Source organism: Tetrao urogallus (assembly GCF_951394365.1).
Source record: "Tetrao urogallus genome assembly, chromosome: 22".
Lineage (NCBI taxonomy): Eukaryota > Metazoa > Chordata > Aves > Galliformes > Phasianidae > Tetrao > Tetrao urogallus.
Window position 1 is genome coordinate 4068899 of NC_136835.1, and position 20309 is coordinate 4089207.

The window sequence follows — 20309 nt, forward strand, 5'->3', positions numbered from 1 at the left end:
TACTCATATATTCACCAACTATTTTCTCCCTAATTATAAAAATGAAGAGGTCAGTCATAACATGTTTTTAAAGTCAGTGGAGAGCTGGACTCGGAGTTTAGTTCACTCTCTCTCTCCTGCCTCCAGCACCATGTTACTCCCTCAGATCCTTCTGTCCATAACATCATGCACAGCCATCCAAGCCCCAGCTTCTCAGCGGTGCACGCAGATGAGCTTCAGCTTCCATCAATGAAACAACGGATTCCGGTTCCTTTGAGGCCCGTTCTCTCTTCTGAGCTTACTGCCAAAGAGCAAATCCTTGACCTGGGTCTAGTGGAAATTAAGAGGCCCAAGTGCACGGGCCATCATGTCCCCAGACATGCAACCAGGAGTGTTCAAGATGAACCAAAGGTGGGAAAGATGCTCTCGTCAGTCCACATACTGGGTCCTTCCCAAGTAAGGTATGTCGACAGACTGTATGATCCGTCCTGCAGTGCGTTCCTCAAAAATGATGATCTGCAGAAGAGAGGCACATGGAAAGCTCTTCATACAAAGGCTGAGTTACTTAACAACTTCTAAGGGTAAAGGGCATACAATCACTGCAGAGAAAGGAAGGATCATTTAAAGAGATCAATCAATATGACTTGGAACAGTAACTCTGATTCTTCAGCACCGCACAATGCAGAAAAGGAATGAGCATCAAATCGGCTTCATCTCGATTTTGAACTTGATGCTGCACTGTGAAGTTTAGCTGAGATCTTTGTCATGTCTTAATGACTGTCAGAGCCACATTCGTAGCTTTAGAGCAGCACCTCCCTTCATTTTCACAGATCTGAGGAGCTACGTCTCCTTCCTTCTCTACTGCCCTCGTTTTCAGCTGTAGCTAACTAATTAATGTACTGCATTTGTCTAGATCTTTGGGGCATGACCCTGAGCAGGATCTTTAACAACACACACACAAGACATCAGAGCCTCTCACCTCATTGCTCCCTTTCCACAACCAGGGGCCAGGAAGGTACAGTGTTTCCTGAGGTCCAATTTTCCAGTAGCGGCCAAGGTTGTGACCATTGACAAACACAACTCCTTTTTCCCAGCCCTAGAATCAGGACAGCACACAGAATTAGTGAAGCAGCTGTATCTAACATCCCTACAGGAAATGCACTTGCACTCTTTCCAGTCACTTTCTGCAGGTTTTCTGCTTGCCTTCCTGTGCCATGTCTATAAAGAAGGAGGTAGGGATAAAACTTGCCCCTCCTTTATGTTTTGTGCCCATCACTCTTCAGCAAGTAGAAAACAAATAGCCCTTGCCTATCAGTGATCAAGACTAACCATTCATTAGCAGCTCTGCTCCATCAGCACTGCATGTTTTCTCATTAAGGCCACTGCAGACAGAACAGCATTGCCTGCCAGCTTTAGAAGACTTTTTTTACACCATCAAAATAATTTGTTTTCTCAAAGCACAGAGGAAGACTACAAGGCAGCGGCCTTGACTGGCTCAGAGCTGTGACACAAGGCTCTCTTCAACCAGCTTTTGCAAACCCTCATGAATCAAAAACGGTGGGGAAGGACAGGGACTTGCCTGTAGCTTCAAGAAAGTATCCTGTGGTTGATGCTCTATCCACAGCTTCCCACGAAAAAAAGCTGGACCAACAAAGTAATCTGGGACTGCGCTCCATCCAGCAGTGTGCCGCAAGCTGAAAGAGAACGGCCAAGCACAGCTAACAGCTGGGCAGCACCCACTTCCAACACAGCCTCAGCATCATTTCAGAGCCCTGCTTACAGCAGTGGATGGGATCTGTTACACACAACAAGGCTGCAGTTTCCTTCCATGCCTGATGGAAGGAGTTACTTCCTGCTGGTAGTGCCTGAAGGCAATATCTTTTGCACTGCAAAATGGTGATGCTGTTAGCAAGCACCTAGCTGAAAGGAACAGGTGGAACATGTCTTGGTCTTCATTCTCCTATGCTTGCCATGCCACTGAAATGCAAGTCCTTGGTGCAAGAAAAGGAAATATGGAGTTTCACCATCTCTGCTGCCCTCTGGAAGCAGAGGACAAACAGAACAACCAACACAGAGCACCGAAGTCCCACAGAACCCTTACAACTGCATCTCTTGGATATAGGGAATTTATTGATCCAGTGCAGCATGACCACTACTGAACGATTCAAGTGAAAGCCTATGACAACTCCTTTCACAATGCCACATCTTCCTGCGCACTCACTGCAAGCTGACTGTGCTCTGCTGCTACTGGGCAATTGCCAGTGAGTGGCTGTGGTGTGGCCAAAGCTGCCCTGCAGTCACGGGTTTTGCACATCACCCCTCAGAAAGACCCCCTTCACACAGCACCTGTTAAGACTGTCCTTAAAAATTTCGAAATGTTGATTTTTCTTTTTTCCTCTTTTAAAAGCCTGCTTGGTTTCACATCACCTCTCCCTCCTTCCTACGCACGTTGCGGGAGCTGTGCTATCTTGGGGGACGCACATGTGTTATTTTCTGACATTAACAAAACTCAAAATAGTCTGTTTGGAACATTGGCCAGAGCCCACGGGGTATCTGTTGTCTTCAACCGTGTGGAGAAAACAGCACTGTGGTCTGAAACGTTTTGGGGAAAGGTATCAGCAAGGAACTTAGCAAGGCACAGATTCACTCACATACTTTTACATGGCGTTGCCTTTCTGTTACACGTGTAACTGCTGCCTCCCAGATTCTGCACTGCTGCTAAGCAGTTGGTTTCAAATGAGCAAGAACAATTGTTAAATCCCACAAACCTTTTCAAGAAGTCAGGTTTCATCTCCAGGCTGTAAATCTTGAAGTTCCTCAGGGGGGTTTTATTCAAGAAGATGTCACCAATTAAGCCTGTAAGAGCAATGGGGGTAATGAAGAGTTGAAAAGCAGCTAAAACTGATAGATTCTCCTCTCTGAATGCAAGGAACAGCAGGAGATGGAAAGCAGCCACGCTCTGCAATGGAATTAGAGTCCATATGGTCCCATTGCTCATCCAGACTGAGTGGAGAACATTACTATACTTTGGCCTCTCCATTCCCTCCTTCGCTTTAACTCACTAGGCCATTAAAACACCCTCCAAGCAGAAAACACTGCTGGCACGCACAGCAGATGGGGTTTTGTTGTTATTGTTGGTTTTTCGTTAGCTGCCCACGTAGAGATTTGTTAAAGCACTAGATCAGTTACCTCTCTAATAGGAACAGCAAAATTTAGCACGGGGAAGCACTCACACCCAGGGCTGATGCACTGTTTTTCATCCAAAGATCTTAAAATACTTTAAGAAATAATTTCTCTCCAGCACTTCCTTGTTAGATACTCTGCATGTAGCAAACAGAGCCTAGGCCCTAATCGAGCCCCCTAATTGCAGGGCTGCAGTTGAGCCTGCCCAAGAAGTAGAGGCTTTATACACATACTCTGCAGTATAACAAAATTAGTACAGTCACATGCCTCGCTCCATTATTCTTTCTTGTATGCTTTTTGCATACATTTCCCCACTAAAATAGAATCCCGGGGTTTCAACCTCTTCCAGCTCCACAACTGTATGTAATGGACTTGAAAGTTTCAGCAAATTCTGCTCAACAGGATGTAACTCGTTCCTCCTGAATACGCTGAGCGTTGTGTGAGTTTTAAAATGCTGTGATTCTCCAATATCAAACCCCAGGGGAGGACAGAGTTTAAAAGAGGTCTTTTCCTTCCTGCCCTGTGAAGTAACACGCTCAGAGAGCAAGAGAATGGATACCCTTCCATCACCTGGCAAAATCAAACAGAGCAGGACTCAGTGATGGCCTTGGGTTCAACTGCTGCCCTATAAAGTGAGATGCCTTAATGCAATTTGTCAAGCAGCCGCTACTCTTCACCTACAATCACTGCAGACAGGGAGGGATGAACAGCAGCTCTCACAGGTTCCCTCTGTCACACCATTTCCCCCCATCTCCCTCACGCCTTGGCTACAACTAACACAGCTGCATCAGTCTGCAGTTTGTAAATTACACAAGAAGTTTCACAGTACTTAAACCCAGAGAAGCATCTCGGACAGTGAGAGGCTCCATGAACAACAAACTCAACTCGCCTTTCCGCTGCTCATTCAGCGCCAGGCCATAATTGACACGACCACGGTTCTCAACCAAGAGTCTTAACTGCCTGAATCCCTGTGAAGAAAGAAGAAATGAAGAAGAAATGGGAGAGCATCAACAAGAGCAGTGCACAGCACTAATGCCTGGAAAACAACTGTCAGCAGCAGTGCTGAAGAGGGGAAGTAGCACCAGGACTTTTGGCAGTCGCAATTCATTGCTTACTGATGGTCTCAACCTGCTCATAAAGGTTTTTCCTTTTCTTCCCCTGTTGAATTTTTAAATACCAGTTTGATGGAGAAGTGGAGTTTGACATAGAGCAGGCTTTTGGCATGTAGCTTTGCCATGAGCTTCAAGAGCAGCACTGAGTATTCATGCCTGCTCACCTTACCCAAGGGGCTGTGCACAGCAAGAAGAACTTGGCAGTGAAATCATGCTGTGTTCCACTAGTGAAATGGTATCTCATTAGGGCACACCAACCATCCTCTGCATCAGAGCACCATACCAGCTAGTTAAATGGATGAGGTGGGAGGTGCCTTCTTGGGAGCTACATCTCATTAGAGGTTTTGGTTCTGTGCGCAACCTCCATCAAGTTACCTGTCCTTCAGGAAGGGAGAGCTCCACCGTGTTGTAGTCCAGCTCACCAACATACATGGTGTTCACAAACACCTGCATAACAGAGCACAAGAGACAAGAGCAGCATCTCATCAGTTACAGTCTTGTGTTGTGTAGGTTATCAGAGCAGTATCTGGGGAAAAAACTGTCTCCAATGGAGATTAGAACCTAGGGTCCACAACTCTCTCACTGATTCAGTCCGGGTGGAAAAAAAAGATTCGAAACCAACATTTCTCAGAGCATTCAAAACTTAAAGATATTCTGAGTTTTAGCAGACCTCAAGCTGATTTACAAATGAAAAGGGTTGGCACTTAGCTGAGAACTGAAAGAGCAAGTTCTAATGTAAAAACATCACATCTTACTGCACGGTCGACCCATTTGCTGCCTACCTGCTGAGGTCAGAGCATTTACATCAGTGGAAGTTGGCCCCAGGCTCCTCACCTGTGCTCGGTCCCGGACATGGTCTCTAGAATGCAGGTGTCCACCACCAAATATGACAGTCTCATAGAGTACATATCCATAGGACTGCCCACTGCTATCATTTAGCTGGAGGTTCTCCATGTTAACTGGGAACTCTGATTTAATGGGCTGCAAAGGAGAAAGAAGTTGAATGGCAGCAGTGCTCTCTTAGCACCAACAGGTCACATAAAGGCAATTCATTTCAGACAGGCATTCCACTCTGCCACAGATCACATCCACTCTGGGAGTTCCCAGAGATCTGTTCTGACCTGAGCTCCCTTGTGACCCTATGAAAGCTACAGCAATAAAGGCAAAGTACCAGAAAAAGGAGCCAAGGAGTTGCAAAGCTGGAATTCCAAGAGAACAAAAGCAGCAGTAAAAAGCGTAAGATAAGAAAATAGGTTTGCTTGACAAAACATCCTTATCCCTGCATACCAGTGCCAGATCTTTCCCTGCTAATAGGTGATGACTTTTCATGCTGAGGTGCATAAAATTGGTGGTACTACCTGTACCAGAGATGGTAACACATCCCAGAGAGAGATATATTGATGCAACAGGATCGCACCGTACGACGCCTTGCTTTCAATCATGGGAGGGAGAGGCAGAGGCTGGCCTGCAATGCAGAAAGAAAGATGGAGCAACTATTTCAGATGCAAAAAGCCGACACAGATCTAAGGCCTCTCCAGACCTCTTCTGATCAATCTTTCCACTGAATTACAGAGCCCTGTATCTGCTGCCAAAAAACGTGAAACAAGTACAAGGGTTGAGTAAGAACTGCAGTCATTCTGCAACAACTGCCACTTGTCTGGGCCCAGAACAGTAAACACTAAGACATAACAAGATATAATATAGCCAGTGGTGTTTCCTTCAGATCTGCATTTATTTCCAAATAGCCACCATACATCTCAGGGTACAGTGAGATGATGCCAAGTGCTACCTGCCAGCTGATCACAGACTAAATACCCGAAATCCCTGGTCCTCCTTCCCATCTTTTGGAAAATGCTCCCAGACAGTCAATCAAAGCTGCAGGGCTCTGGCAGTTTAGAATATTCTGATTTAGTGCAGTGGACTGCAACAGTACTTTGGCTCTAGGATTTATAATTACCAATGATTGTGCTGAAGAGTTGTCGGAGCTTGAAAAATTTGGATGTATAGTCTCCAGCCTCTGTCAGCACAGCATCGTAATCTGAAAAAGAAGCACACGTACCATCATTCAAGAAGTGGGAGCCCAAAACAATTCTCTTAGCAAGAGACAAGTTAAGGAAACTTGTACTATGATTTGTGTCACTGTACCTAGTGACACATCCTGAAATGGGTCTGCAAACAGGAAACATCAAAGTAAGCCTCCTCTGAGATAAGCATTTGCTTCAGAGCTATGTTGCAGCTCAGCTACCCGTGACCATGGGGTTGCACTGATTATTTCAAAGTGCTTCTGCAACTCTTAAGTAGCTCAAAGGGCAGCCTGAGCTGCACTCTCACAGTAGGTGCATGAGCAAAGCAGTGACAGAGAACTCACCGTAGCTGGTGACATCCGACTTGTATTCATCAGTCTTCAAAGCACCATTCATGAAGCCAAAGTTGGTGCCTCCATGAAACATGTAGAGATTAATGGATGCTCCTAATTTCAGGATGCTTGCTACAGTATTCACCATTTCTGTAAAGGAAAGGCAATGCCAAGAAGTCCACAAACCAAGAAGCTAGGCTAAACCTCTTCTAGTAAAGCAGACTCAGACATTCTGGTCCTTCTCAGTCAGCCATGCCTGTGTAATTACAGCAATTTGTACTGTGATCTGCATTTAGCCCTCAATAAGGGCAGCACACCCATTGGCACACTGGGGTAGATTAATCCATGCAAATATACCTCTTGTACAGGCGAAAAAGTAAAACTCATGGACACAGGCAGGAGTTCTGCTCTTAAGCAGGACTACTCAGTCATACTCCTGAACTCAGCACAGCAACGATCCAATTACAAAGACAACTGCAGGAGGATGAAACAGGCATTAAAGTACACTTACACAGGTCTTAGATGCCCTTGAGGTGGTGGAGTTATTTATTTTAGTACTAGATTTCCTTCCTAACGAGCTTGTAAACTGCAGTAAAAATGAGTACTTATCAGAAGGTGTCACAACTGCAGGAGGCTTAGATTTGCCCTGTTCCCAGAACATTCATTCAGTAGACAAATGATGTTACTATGATGAGGGGTGCAGAAAACTTCAGTGAAGATGATATTTTGGCAAAATGGGGTTTACATCAGCTCAGGAGGTGGAAGAGAGAACTTAAAGCACTTGTTACATTTTCAACATCAACAGAGCAGCTTGAGGCCTTGGAACACATCATAGCTAATACCTTCAGATGTCTGGTTCTCTGCACAAGCTCAGAATGTCCCTCTTGGAGAAATAGAAAGGAAGCCGGCTTTGAAAAACAGGAATTAAAGAGAAGCTGTTTACCAGCACTGCTGAAGAAAACCCAGGGCACAGCAATGTGTTCACTGAGACATTGGTCATTCACAAAGATTCACAGTAAAGGTTACACATGGACAGAGCATCTGAAAAAGTTCTGCCATTTTTCTGTTACTGTTTGCAGAGGAAGAATCCCCCCTCTACAATACCACGTGCTGCTCACCATCTGCATCGAAGACATAGTGAGGGCCTCCCCAGTTATCAAACCAGCCAGTCCAGTACTCCATTACCATCTTGGGCTGATCTCGCTGCACCAAAACAAAAACAGAGTTACAATGGACAAAGGGAGTCTTGCATGCATCCCTCCTTTTTTTCCTCAAGTGGGCAAAAAAATAAAAGTAAATCAGTGAGTAGCATGACAGTGTGGGCCAGCAATCCAGAAATGGCAGCAAAACCAGAAAAGTGCAGCGTGAGGCACGAGGCAGCAACCACTGCACACCATCAGGTGATACCCACCAGTTTTGGATATTGTTGTTTGGTACAGCTGTAGCAAAAAAAAAAAAAAAAGTCTAACCAACTGTCAGTGTTTAGTTTTTGCTAGAAATAGGCATTTATAAATGTCTACTTATCAGCTATGCCACTGCCAGCTGAGGGTTTGCAGGTGCACTGCAGCCAGCGCTTGCCAAGGTGGGAACAGCAGACCTTAGCAGCTTAATGCCTTTTTAATGCTGCATATGGCGTTGGCAGGAAAAAATTAGCCTTTGCAGGAATTAGGTCTTCATTATAAAGGCTCTACACACAGAGCAGTTGCTTCCCATTCTTCACTGCTTGCCAGCTCCCTCAGCTCCTGCAGAATTCCACCCGGCCCCATCACCTTGCACAGAACAACTGCACTCCCTGCTCACGATATTTATTTCCAGTCAAGGCAATTTGGCCATTTATTTGATAGGGGCTTTATCTGATGCCGCATGAAATAGCCAAGGTAAGTAGCATTAAAGAAACTCATGTTTCATTAGGAGAAAACAACTGCAGGTGCCTGTAATGACCTAATTGCTCCAGGTTCAGACCAGCTCTCAGTAATATGTTTAATCACTCCATCCCCAGTAAACAAGTCAAAGAAGTTCTACTGACTTCTGGAATAAGAGATCATGACAAGGAAAAGGTAACAGAGCCTCACATTCCTTATGAATATGAATGACAGGCTTCCTGTCTCCTAATTAGTAAGTGTGGCAGTGGAGGAGCTGCTTTTGCTGGGCTGTGCTTTCTGTATGCGTTCAGTTTGTGTGAAAGGTGCCCTCTGTTCATTTGCTGTGTGTGGTGGAATTTTCCTGGACCTGAAGAAAGCAGAAGCACACAAAGCAGAATCTCTTTTGTCTGAACAAGACAAAAAAGAAGTTAGTGATGGGATTCAGCTCTCAACACACCAGCAGTAAGGCTGCATTTCACAGACTGAGCAAAAGCCAGGGGAAGAGATCAGAATCGAATCGATCGTGGCCAGGGGCACATGTCAGCTGTTCTGAACTTCCCAGGCTGACATCTGGAGCACACAGAGCAATAGGGAGAGAAGAGGACAGAGAACGCAAGGAGAAAAAGAACCTGTCACTAAAAATCAAAATTTGCTCTTGCCTTGCCACCCCAGCATCACACAAGATACTTTCAGCATCAACTGCTCATCAGGCAATTCCCTACCTCTTTTTTCACACTGATTCACATCTCTGACAGTGCAGGGAATTAGAGGTGCTCAAGCAATACGCTCCGTGTGAATGCATTTCTGCAGCAAACGTTAAATGCCAAGTAGGCTGGGCTGCTCGGAGGGCAGCAAGGGCACTGCACTGCTGGAAGGTGCTGCTGGGAACTTTAGTCTGCATCTGAGGACCACAGCCTTCAAACAGACTCCTGAGGGATTGCACAGCACCAGGATAAAAGAGCCTGGGGAAAAGAGCAGCGACCTTCTGGAGGAAGGGCAACTGCAAAGTAGGATGCTATTGGGTCAACACTTGAAAGTGGAGTAAGCAATGAAAGTGGGCATTAGAGAAAGCAACACGGCTGCATGCCGTGTTCCCTGTTTGACAGTTACTTTTCTTGGGGATCAGCTACATGTATAATCACATCCACAGGAGCTCTTGTTAGGCAACTTATGCAGAGACCAGACTGCTCCACCAGCTTTGTGCTTCGGATGGTCTTTTGTCCTTCCCACTGGTACACACTGCACTGTCACTACAGAAAACATGTTTGCCAAACAGCCTCGTGGAGAGCACCTTCTCCTGCCAAAGCGTGCTCATTTTAATTATTTAATCAATCACTGAATATTCAGAAAAGAATTACTAGGCACTCTAATCTGTTAGGCACTAAAGATGATCTACGCAGGCAGACCTACAAATTCAACCAAGGAAAGAGAAATAATTCAGTTTATTGCAGCTCGTGGCTTTGTGACAAATCACATCCATCACCAGATGTCAGTGCCCTGTTGTTTTACAGCAGTGGGTGCAATTGTGCCATACTCTAGTAGCTGGACTAATAGCCCTTCAATACCTTCTAATTTGTTATGTAGGACCCTTTTGTGGATCTAATTGTCATTAAAGCCCAAGTAATAAAGGGCTTGCTGCTTGCACCCAAAGGGTAACAAAAACTCCAACTATCCTCCCAAAGAATATTGTCTTCCAACAGAAGGAGCACTAATTTTCTGTTGAGATAAGCTGTCCTTAGACAAACAGAGTCTTTCTGCATCTTACCTGCACTGTGTCCAGGTATTTCAGTACACCAGGTTCCAACTTCTGAAAGTTAACAGTGGCCAATGCTGTCAAGAAAAGAAAAAGCTGTTACCAATTCAGACACCTGCAAAATGCTCTCATGCATGGGCTCATGCATCAGCCCAGAGAGAACTGGAATATCACCTGAACCACCTCCCCAAGAATTTCCCATCAAAGTCCTCACTGAGCATGTGGGACCAGAGGGGACCACAGCACACAGTGGAATACCTGCAGGCTGTGTTCTCAGCCACAGCATTCAGAGCTACAAGAAAGAGAGCATCAGAGTGCCTCATCAGCTTTAATTAGAGGCTGTAAAGCACCTGGAGATCCTCAGATAAAAGGCACCGCATAAAGGCAAACTTATTATTAGAGCATCATCTCTGGATGCCGCACCAACCTCCCAGGCTTTAGCTGCAGGAATGGCAGGCATTACCCAGGCAATCTCACTGCTTGTGATGTCTGTGGGGATGGGGAGAGGGACTGCAGTGGGAGTGAACCAGGCAGAAACTGTGAGTGGAAGACGGCTCTGTGCTCCTGCCCCATGCAGCACAGGGGAGCCAGCAGTGCTGCATGCTGCAAAAGCTGAGGCAAGAGCTGGCAACACAGCAACCTGCTGTCAGTGTCCCAGCTCCTAACAGATGCTAGAATTGTTTTCATTTGCTGGGATGCTCATTTAGCGTATATTCAAACAAAGCAATAAAAGAAGAACTATTTTCAGCCCTTTAATCTCATGGAAGCAATGTTCATCTCATGCCTAACCTCACTGGCAGTAGCACTGCCTGGTGTGACACAGGAGCAGTGAGGTGTTTCATCTGCACCTATTCAGATTCTTTCTAGACCTCAGTCACTCCGTTTTCCCCAGAAAACTTTGAAATTGCAGGAGCAGTAGTGTGATTCTCTTGTAAAAAGTGACTTCTTACAAAAGAGCCGGCATGGGATCCAGCCCCAGTTGTGTCAGACAGAGCACTTCAAACAGAATACTTACAGAAGCAAAAGCTTACTTCTCTCTATATATACCTTGAACGTAATGGGCTGATCTATATAGTGTGCTGAGCTGAAGAATTCAGCACAGGCAAACACAACAGGAGAACAAAACAAAATGTAGATTTAGCCTTGATGTGATACATTAGTTTGCAATCCTGAAGGCAATGCCTAATGCTGCTCCTTGTGCAGATTAACAGCACACCATTCAACATTGGACAGGGATGGAGAACCAGGCCCAAAGCCTTATTCAACCTTTCTACAGTAGGCAACGCTCCCATGCACACAGCTTTCCATCACGGTGCTTTAGCTTTGGCCTGGAGGGAACCTGGAGCTTTATTTTGGTGCCCATCAGTGCCCAGATGGGAACCAGAGCTATAAGGCACGAGTTTCTTGTCACTCACTGTGCCCACAGAGGAATCAAAGAGCTCTCAGCATGCAGCATGCTGGAAAAAGTAACTCTGAGCATGATGGAGCTCGGAGCTGGAAACACTCCTGCAGAAGATGCTGAGGGCTGGATGGGGTGTTTCACATCTCCTGGACAGCAGTGAGAGGGTGACCCTACGTGGTCACAGCTGGAAACTGCTGTGCTCCAAAAGAATCAAAGCACTGCCTGGTGTGACACAGGAGCAGCGACGTGTTTCATCTGCACCTATTCAGAACCCTCAAAAGCAGAGAGGCTGCCTCCGTGTGGGGCAATCCTGCAATCACTGCTACACCATGCACTGGGAAATAAGCCTTTCTGAGAAGGGACTGCTGTTGTTCTGCATGCTTGCAGTCACCCAGGGCTGAGCTCCGGCCACAGCCACAAAGCAGCTGCTCTCCTTCAATGCAATTTCATTCAATTTCATCCGCTGCCCCAAGGAACAGCCTCACCTGCTTCTCCCACGAGCTCTCACCTCCTTCCACTAAGCCAAACGATAACCCATTCTTGTTGTCCGAGGTCATCAGCAGCTCCACAATCCCCCTGCTTAACAGAGCCTGCATTAAAAAGAGGAAAAGCCAGCGTTAACAGCCCGAGCTCTGTATTTGTCAGGATATTGCAGTGTTAAAGCACGCTGTCACCATCTCTTTGTCTAACAATAGAAACTAATAGGAGAAAAATGCCCATTTGCCAGTGAGCATATCCATCACAGGACAGCTGGGGTTCTTGGATAATCACACCTGAAAGAATTGATGGGTTCCACAGTACCACAGAGCGCTGTATGCAACGGCACTCCCAGCCTTGTTAGAATGCATGCACACGCATGCTATTCCCACCAGGAGTGCTCTCTCACCCTCGTCCCTTCACACTGTGGCTGATGTTTGAAAGAGGGATTAGGAACTGCTAGGAGCAACTTAACCCCTCTTCTCAGTACAGCTGCAGTCAGAGGAACTCCAGCAGCTCCAAGGAGCTTTGAACACACGCCTTCACCCTCCTTAATACCAAACCAGGAACTGCAAAATGGTGATACGAGCACCCACAGCACGTGTGCCGACTCGTTACTACCTGCTGCTCATTTAAACAGCCTTCTGCAAGTTGCACACACCCACACACACTGTGCAGAGGAGACCTGAGCATCACACACAATCTATGTTAGAGATGACAAATTCAATTCAGGGTGGAAAAAACGTGTTTAGTTTATCGATCTGTCATCGCTGCATCAATACCCAAACGGATGCTGGGCTCTGATAACAGAACTGGAATTTCTAGTAAGTTTTAGGATAACTCTTTAAGCATTTAGAGCTAAGTCTCTTCCTTTTTAAATATACTTTCCATTGAAATACAAGCGCAGCATGGGGAAACAGCAGAGCTGGAAGGCATTGAAATGCACTGCAAGACTTCAGTGCGCAGCACAGAATCCAGGAATAGCAGCAGTGTCTGAGGCAGTCACAGGTGTGTGCTCAGCTAACCTCAGGTCACTGCCAGCACACCCTCTCATGGCCTGAGATGGCCCAGCAGAGTGAGAGGAGGACAGATTTTCAGGCTTTGTGTGAATTGCACTGCACGCTAAGTGCAGGTGTGATCTACTTGCTGAGCTGAGGGCCCAAAGCACCACTTCAATCCAAGGAAGCTCTGCACACATCCAGCTTTCCCACAGCTTCTTCTGGAAGCACTGCACTTCCTCAGCTGTAAGCTGTGCACAATTCTAGCATACAACAAAGCAGCACCACAAAAACACACCCACAGGCCTGGTGAGGAAACGTTATCTGTTCTGACAAGTCTATGGAACATCACAAGCTCTTTCATCACTGAGAAATGGAAAAGTAAGAACGGGGCTGGCACGCTGCTCAGACACAACAACCTCTGTGCCCCATTCATCCGGGGCCCTGAAAGCCACTGACCCACTTGCTTGTCACGGGGCATGGGAAACAAAGAGCAAAACAACGCAGATAAAAAGAGGCAATCTTGACTTTATCAGTTGAGGTCAGCAGCTAACCTTAACATGTTTGCATGCATACTTGCTATATATCTTTCCCAGCAGTATGAAATCACTCCAGGAGGTAGAGTTAGTGCAGAAGCAGGCACCCTGGGCAGATCAGGACTCCTGCCTTGATTGAAGAGCCTCCGTATTCTTGGAACAACAAGATGACCTGCGCCAGAACTAACCTCAGGGTAACACCTGCACACCCACAGGGCCTCAAAAAGACCTGATAATGCTGGGAACACGCAGTTCATAGGACGTACAACCTCTCTTCTCTACTGTCACACTTCAGGTATTCGATGAAAAGAAACCAAGAAACAAACTTTGTAAGACAGACTGCTGATCTGTTACTTCCTGTCTTGCTATTGTACTGGGGAAGAGTGAGCAGGCCTGACTTATGTTAGATTTCCCTCCTTGGGTACTGACCAACTTCACTACATAGCCTGGAGGCAGGGAGCAGTCCATTCCAACTGAGTAAGGGAGACGTTAGGTAAAATTAACCTTCCTTTGGGTAAATTAACCTTCCTGATGCTGAACCTCAGATTACACGAGATTAGGAATGGAGAAACCCTTCTTTGATGCTGTCCAAGAGAAGCAAAGCAGGATTAGCAGGAGACAGCTTCTTCAAGGCCAGCTATGAATGATGGCCACTCCTCCATTTCTGTTACCCTCTTCTCTTGAATACACAGGAACTCAGACTGTCAGCAGTGAGAGGTGTAGCCAAAAGAAGTACCATGGAAAATCTAGATGGATTTAGCAGTGATGCTTTCAAGGCTTCCCAAAGGCATGGTCAAATTTACTCAGAAGAAAGTACTGCAAGGAAGGTGGTTTGAGTGGGACTCACCACAGAAACAAGTAAATGTGCCAACATTACCATTTTCACGTAGGCCATGTAGTTTGGGTCTTTGGCATAGGAACCATATTCATTCTCCACTTGCACTGCAATGATGGGACCTCCTCTCTTGTACTGTTGGAAACAAAAGGGAGACGTTCACTGCGATTTCTAATCAGAAGGAGCAGAACCACAGCAGTGCTGGCTTACAGAAAAGATGCACACATCTGCACAACCCTCCCAGCACAACCAAACGTCTCCCACTGCAGAGCTGACATGGGCAACTACAGCAAACAGGGGTTGCCCAAGTGAAGCTGGTAGATTTGTCACTGCTTCGACGTGCTGCTGTGACACAGCCCAACACTCATCTGGGTACAAAGGGGCAATGGCTGTACTTGCCTGAAGAGGGACTACGATAGGCATGAGGCGATCAAAATAGGCATCCACTGCCTCTGTGAAGCCCTTGTATGTTGTTCTCAGCTGCATCTCTGGGTCCTGCAGCAGCCAACTACGAAAAAACCAGCAAACAGGATCTGTTAAAGCCTCGTGTCAAGTCCAGGCTGCTAGGGGAAACACCACTCATTGACAGCAAGTCACTTTTGGGCAGGAATAACTGATCCTCCTGTGTCACTTGGCTAAGCTCTCAGTGCAGGTGTGGACAACACAGGGAGTCACCAATGACGTGATCTTAACTCTGCTTAACTCTGTTCTCTCTTAAGCTTCTGCCCAACCAAAACACGCTCAGGTTGCAAGGCGAAGGAAGTTTTTCTACTTGCACACAAGCTAAAACCTGAATGTTAAATTATGGTGGGTGCTTCCAACTTCAGAAACATGGCTGCAGAAACAAAGTTGCTGCAGCAGACGCTTGTATGTAGATAATGCAGAAGGCAAAACAATCCTGCCTGCTCTTCATGTGCTGTTTGCAACAGCGTAAGTGATAACTATAGAGGGGATTATTCAAGAGCAAACCAACAAGTACAAAAGGGTAAGCTTATCACTCTAAGGTTACTCCAGAATTGCCCGTATCCCCAAAGGCACCCTACAGCTAAGTGCTCTCTCATAAAACCCCAATCATCATTCAAATCAATGGTTCCAGTAATTGTTCCCATGGTCTCTTCTGCTGATTTACAAGATTTAGTTGGCTGCTTGGGGGTTAACACAGAAACAGGCAGTCTAAGAGCAGAAGCATGTACTGCTGTAACAATATAAGCAGAGGAAGACTGCACCCCCCCTGCCTCTGCAAAAGGCATCAGTGAGTTCTGCTTTCAGAGGTTGGGAAGACATCCAGCTCAGTGAGCTCACAAAAATCACCTTCAAAGTCCTGTACCTGAACCGTGCAGGAGACAAAAGGCATTTTGAAAAAATAAATAAATGAAAGACTGAAAGAAAGAATCCCCAAGTTTCGTCACGTGTCTCTACTGAAGGAAAACAAGGCGTGTGTAACCAGGCACTGGTTCCACTGGGATCCAGTACCCAAGCAAGCCTCAGTACTGACGTACTCACCTCAGCTCCCAAGGGCTCCTACCAACAAGCAGTTTGCTTTAGGAGAAAACACAGCCAGAGTTCGGAGAAGCTACAGGACCTTAGGACTTTATCACTGCCTGTCAGATCACACATATCTTCCAGCAGGACTTTTAAAATGGACCTGAGATTAAACGAATCCTTTCATCAAGCTGCAGATGCTACTGATTGTATTATGAAGACAGTCAACTTGCAACAGCAATGAAGATTTCCTCAATTCTGTTTTCCTCCTGTAACCATTATGTCATAACAGCTATTGTTTTTCAACGTAATTCCTCCCCCCACCAAAAATAAAATAAAAGGATTACATCTGCAGGCTTACTATCTTTATTCCACAGCAGAGTTCAACAACACGATGAGCATTCACCTGCACTTACCTGGGCAGGCCACCGAGGTCCCACTCTGAGCAGATGTAAGGTCCAGGACGCAGAATCACCCACAGCCCATTCTTAGCTGCCAGGGAAAGGAAGGCCCTAGAGATACAGACACTGTGATTACTGTCTGACTGCAGCATCCCTACTCCAAGTTCCCCTAATACACCAATCACCATGAGAATTTAGGTACAAGAACCAGAAAGGAATTGCTAGGTGAAATGATTACACTGGATTGATGCTTAACTTGTAAGCTCCCAGGGCTCTGGGAAGCAGGGGAAGAAGTGATGGTCTCCATCACCAGACCAAGGCAAGGCTTTGCTTCAGAAGCTGGAAATGCTATCTTCACCCAGAACCAACACGCACACCCTCCCCTCAGTATTTAATGACAATATTTGCACCACATACTCCAGATCCAGGTTCTCACTGAAGTCAAACTTCCCTCGTGTTTGTTCATGAAGGTTCCATGGTACATACCTGAAAGGCAAAGTCAGGGCAGTGATGACGAAGCGCTGTGTTTGTGAAGCACAGAAGAAAAAAAGCTGCGTGCTCCATTTCTTAGTAACAGATTCAGGGATCACAGAATGCACACATTACAAAGTCCCTACTTAAATGTTATCTGTGCCTCTTTCCTTTTTGTCACGAGCCCCTTCCTTGCTGCACTCTTTTCCTGTACTCTGCAGTACCTGAGTTTCTCAAGACCACCAAACACAGTGAGATCAGCAAAGAGGAACAGCAATCACTGTCTACATTTAAGTGACAACCTAAATTTGAAGACACTGCATCTGTGTAAACCACAGATGCTAAAGGGGCTGGCAGGACAAGAAACTCATCTTTTGCCACGGCAAGTACCAACAGACATCACCAGGCGCCACCACATCCCCAGCAGCCTTAAGGCTGTAGGCACATATCCCAGGGAGAGGAGCGAGCACGCTTACGTTGTGAGGGTGTTCAGACCACACGCCTTCATCTTCAGCATGCGATCTTCCCAGTATTCCCTGGGGACTCGGAAATAGTGCATTGAACCTCCGAAGATACGGAAAGGCATTCCCTCCAACAGGAACTGCGAGCGCTCCGTCTGCAGCCCCAGCGTCCTGCCCCACAGCCGCAGCGGGACCAGCTCGCTCCAGTTAAACCTGGAAGAGAAAGGGGGAAAGGTGAGCAGCCAGCCTGCAGCAAAGGAGCACGTCCTCCTACGAGGGATTCGTCGCGTCACCCCCTCAGTTTAAAGGGAGATTCAGTTCATCACTCAGGAAAGACGGCGTCTGCTGTCATCACAAACTTACGTCCGCCTGCATTCCTTAATGAAGAACCAGACCAAATGAGACGTCGGGTTCTGAAGCACTTACCGGCTGGAATGCTTATAGCACAGCTCCATTCAGGTCAGTTCCTGCATGCAGGAAACTACCTCCTATTGCCTCGCACTGCTCCCCAGTTCATTTTGGCTGAATCAAAACAACCTTCTTATCAGCTAGTCCAGATCCAAAGCAGCCACAGTGCCTCCATCAGACCACCCCAGTTCCATACATGAATACACAACAGAGCTGGACAATAGTAGCTTGTTCCACTGAGACATCATCACAGCCAGATGCAAGAAGTGAATTCCAGTCTCAAGAAAACAGCAACCCACACATTTCAGAAAAAGTCACATTTGGAGAGGGAAATGCCCCAGCCTCTGGCTGTGTTCTATACTAAGTGCAGAGCGGGTGTTAGCAGAGGGTGAAGGCTTTCAGAGCTCACAGCCTACAGGGATTACTGCCCAGGAGCCTGCAGCCATTACCTGTCCTCCAGCATGAGACAGGGACACTACGAGGAACTAAATCTAGGGCTTCCCACATATGGCAGGGCTGGCTGGCAAGCACAGAGTACCTGTGTACAACAGCATTCTCACAGGGCTCTGAAACAACAGGCGGCAGGCATGGGTAATACCTGGAAAAGCAAGTCTAGGTTAGAATTCACTGCCTTCAGTCAATGAGTACTCGTGCATTTATCAAATCATTTACAGAAAATGGCGCTGAGCAAAGACTTAGTAATGTATCCCATTCAGAAGGTGGTACAGGAACAGCAGAACTTTTGTGAAGACAGCACAGCTGCAAAGAAGAAGAAATCAGCATGAAATGAATGGCAGTCATATTGAAAGGATGACTGCCTGGATAGGAAAAGCATCAGAAATGCCCACCACCACAAGCTGAGCACAGCCAGGGAATGATGACTTAAGGCTGAGGAGCAACAGCACTGCCCTGAGGAACTGGCTGGGGGAGCCTGAGGCAGGAAGCTCAAAAGTTCAGGTGATGTGAATTTTGGAAAAAAGTATACATCAAATCTGTTCATGAGCCAAAGCCCTGAATTACACCTGCACACAGCGCCGATGCAAACAGTGTCACTGGAGGCAGAAGGAACACGGCGCTCAGGAAGCATACGTGGCCAGATAAAAATAAACTAATCACTTAATCTCATCTTCTTAATCCTGGCCATAACTTGGCTGGAAAGTCCCCTCCGAGTTTCCCACCTCCCAGCTCCAGCAGCTTCTGTCACCAAAGAGGCCTGGGAGGACTGAGGTCCTCTCTGCACCCCAGGTGTGATGGAGTTTGTTTATCGCCCTACACCATGTGCTCAGGATGGGGAGAATGCTGGAAAAGAAAGTCAGAAGTGGGGAATAAAGCCTGGGGGCTACGAGCTGTCTTTGGCAACACTAAAGGATGCGCTTCAGAGGACAAAGGACTTTACAGCTAATCCCTAAACCCTACTTAGAGCTGCCCAAGAGGAATTTGTTGTTTATTTCAGGCTTCTTTTGACTTCAGAAAAGTGAAAGCTTCCAGCTGCCTTCTCGTGCCCACATCGCAGTGACCAGCAGCGCATTTCAGAGTGCTTTACTTTCAGGTGAGCCGAGCCACGGGGCAACGCTCCGTGCCAACCAACGGCGTCCAACGGATCCACTCTCGGTGAAGCCAGACTCCCGTGCTCCCACCGCCATCGCTTCGCAATGACACGGACACACGCGGAGGACGGCCGGCAGAGCGCTCGGATCGATGCGCAGAGGACGGATCCATCGGCGCTCTGATGCAGTGCATGAGGTCAACGGGCGGCACGCCTTCAGCACCCAGCGCTCTCACAGCAGGCAATAGTTATCATTTTACCGCCGTGTTTATTTAAAGCCCAATCCACTGGCCGAGCACCTAACAGCCGATGTGCGCTGCGATAACCGGAGATGTTCCTTTGATTCCCCGCCCCTGAGCGCCCATAAAGCAGCGGCCAATTCATTCTCGTGCTGCACAAAGTTCACAGCGCTGCGCCCATCGGCAGCTCCCAGCTCCTGCGGGGCTCAGGTGCGCTCAGCACGGCCGCAGGTGGCCTCGAACCCGGGGCCGTCGCACGGCTTGGGCGCAGCTCCCCATTATCGGAAAGAAATTGACGATTGTTAGTTATTATTATTATTATTATTATTATTATTGTTATTATTAATCTAAACCTGCATTTCTCGGCCCCGCCCGCCCCCAAGCCCGCCCCCAAGCCCGCTTCCCCCGGCCCTCAGCACCGATTGAGCGGCGGGGCCGCGGCGGCTCTCACCTGCGTGCCAGAAGCCACAGCACGAGGAGGAGCAGCGCGACGCCCCCGAACCGCCGCTGCCGCCGCCCTCCGCACGGCCACATGGCGGCCGCCCGCGGCCCCGCCGCACCGCCGCACCGCCACCAGCGCTGCCGCCGCCGCCGCCGCGCCCCCCCCACCCCAAGCGCGGCTTTGGGCCGCTCCGCCCGCCGCTCGCCCTCCATTGGCTGCGCACAGCCGTGCCCCGCCCCATTCGCTGAGCGGCGCTGATGATTGGCTCGTTCTCAGGGTGGGGCGAGGGCGCGCGGCGCAGCGGGCCCCAGTCAGTCAGTCAGTCAGTCGTCAGTCAGGCGGCGCGGTCCGGCCTGCAGCCCTCTC

At 47.6% G+C, this 20309-nt stretch overlaps 1 protein-coding gene across 1 annotated transcript; it reads right to left on the reverse strand.

Moving 5' to 3' along the window:
• Positions 1–408: 408 nt before the first annotated feature.
• Positions 409–20035, reverse strand: LOC306954588 (beta-galactosidase-1-like protein 2; the record flags this gene model as incomplete). Its single annotated transcript, XM_079545713.1, has 20 exons — positions 409–495; positions 959–1075; positions 1559–1673; positions 2748–2835; positions 4052–4130; positions 4650–4721; positions 5109–5255; positions 5633–5739; positions 6232–6312; positions 6643–6780; positions 7749–7833; positions 10258–10322; positions 12156–12237; positions 14536–14628; positions 14893–15001; positions 16392–16487; positions 16794–16862; positions 17324–17521; positions 18255–18314; positions 19953–20035. The coding sequence occupies 20 exons, from the start codon at positions 20033–20035 to the stop codon at positions 409–411; spliced, it is 1971 nt and encodes a 656-aa protein (XP_079401839.1).
• Positions 20036–20309: the final 274 nt, after the last annotated feature.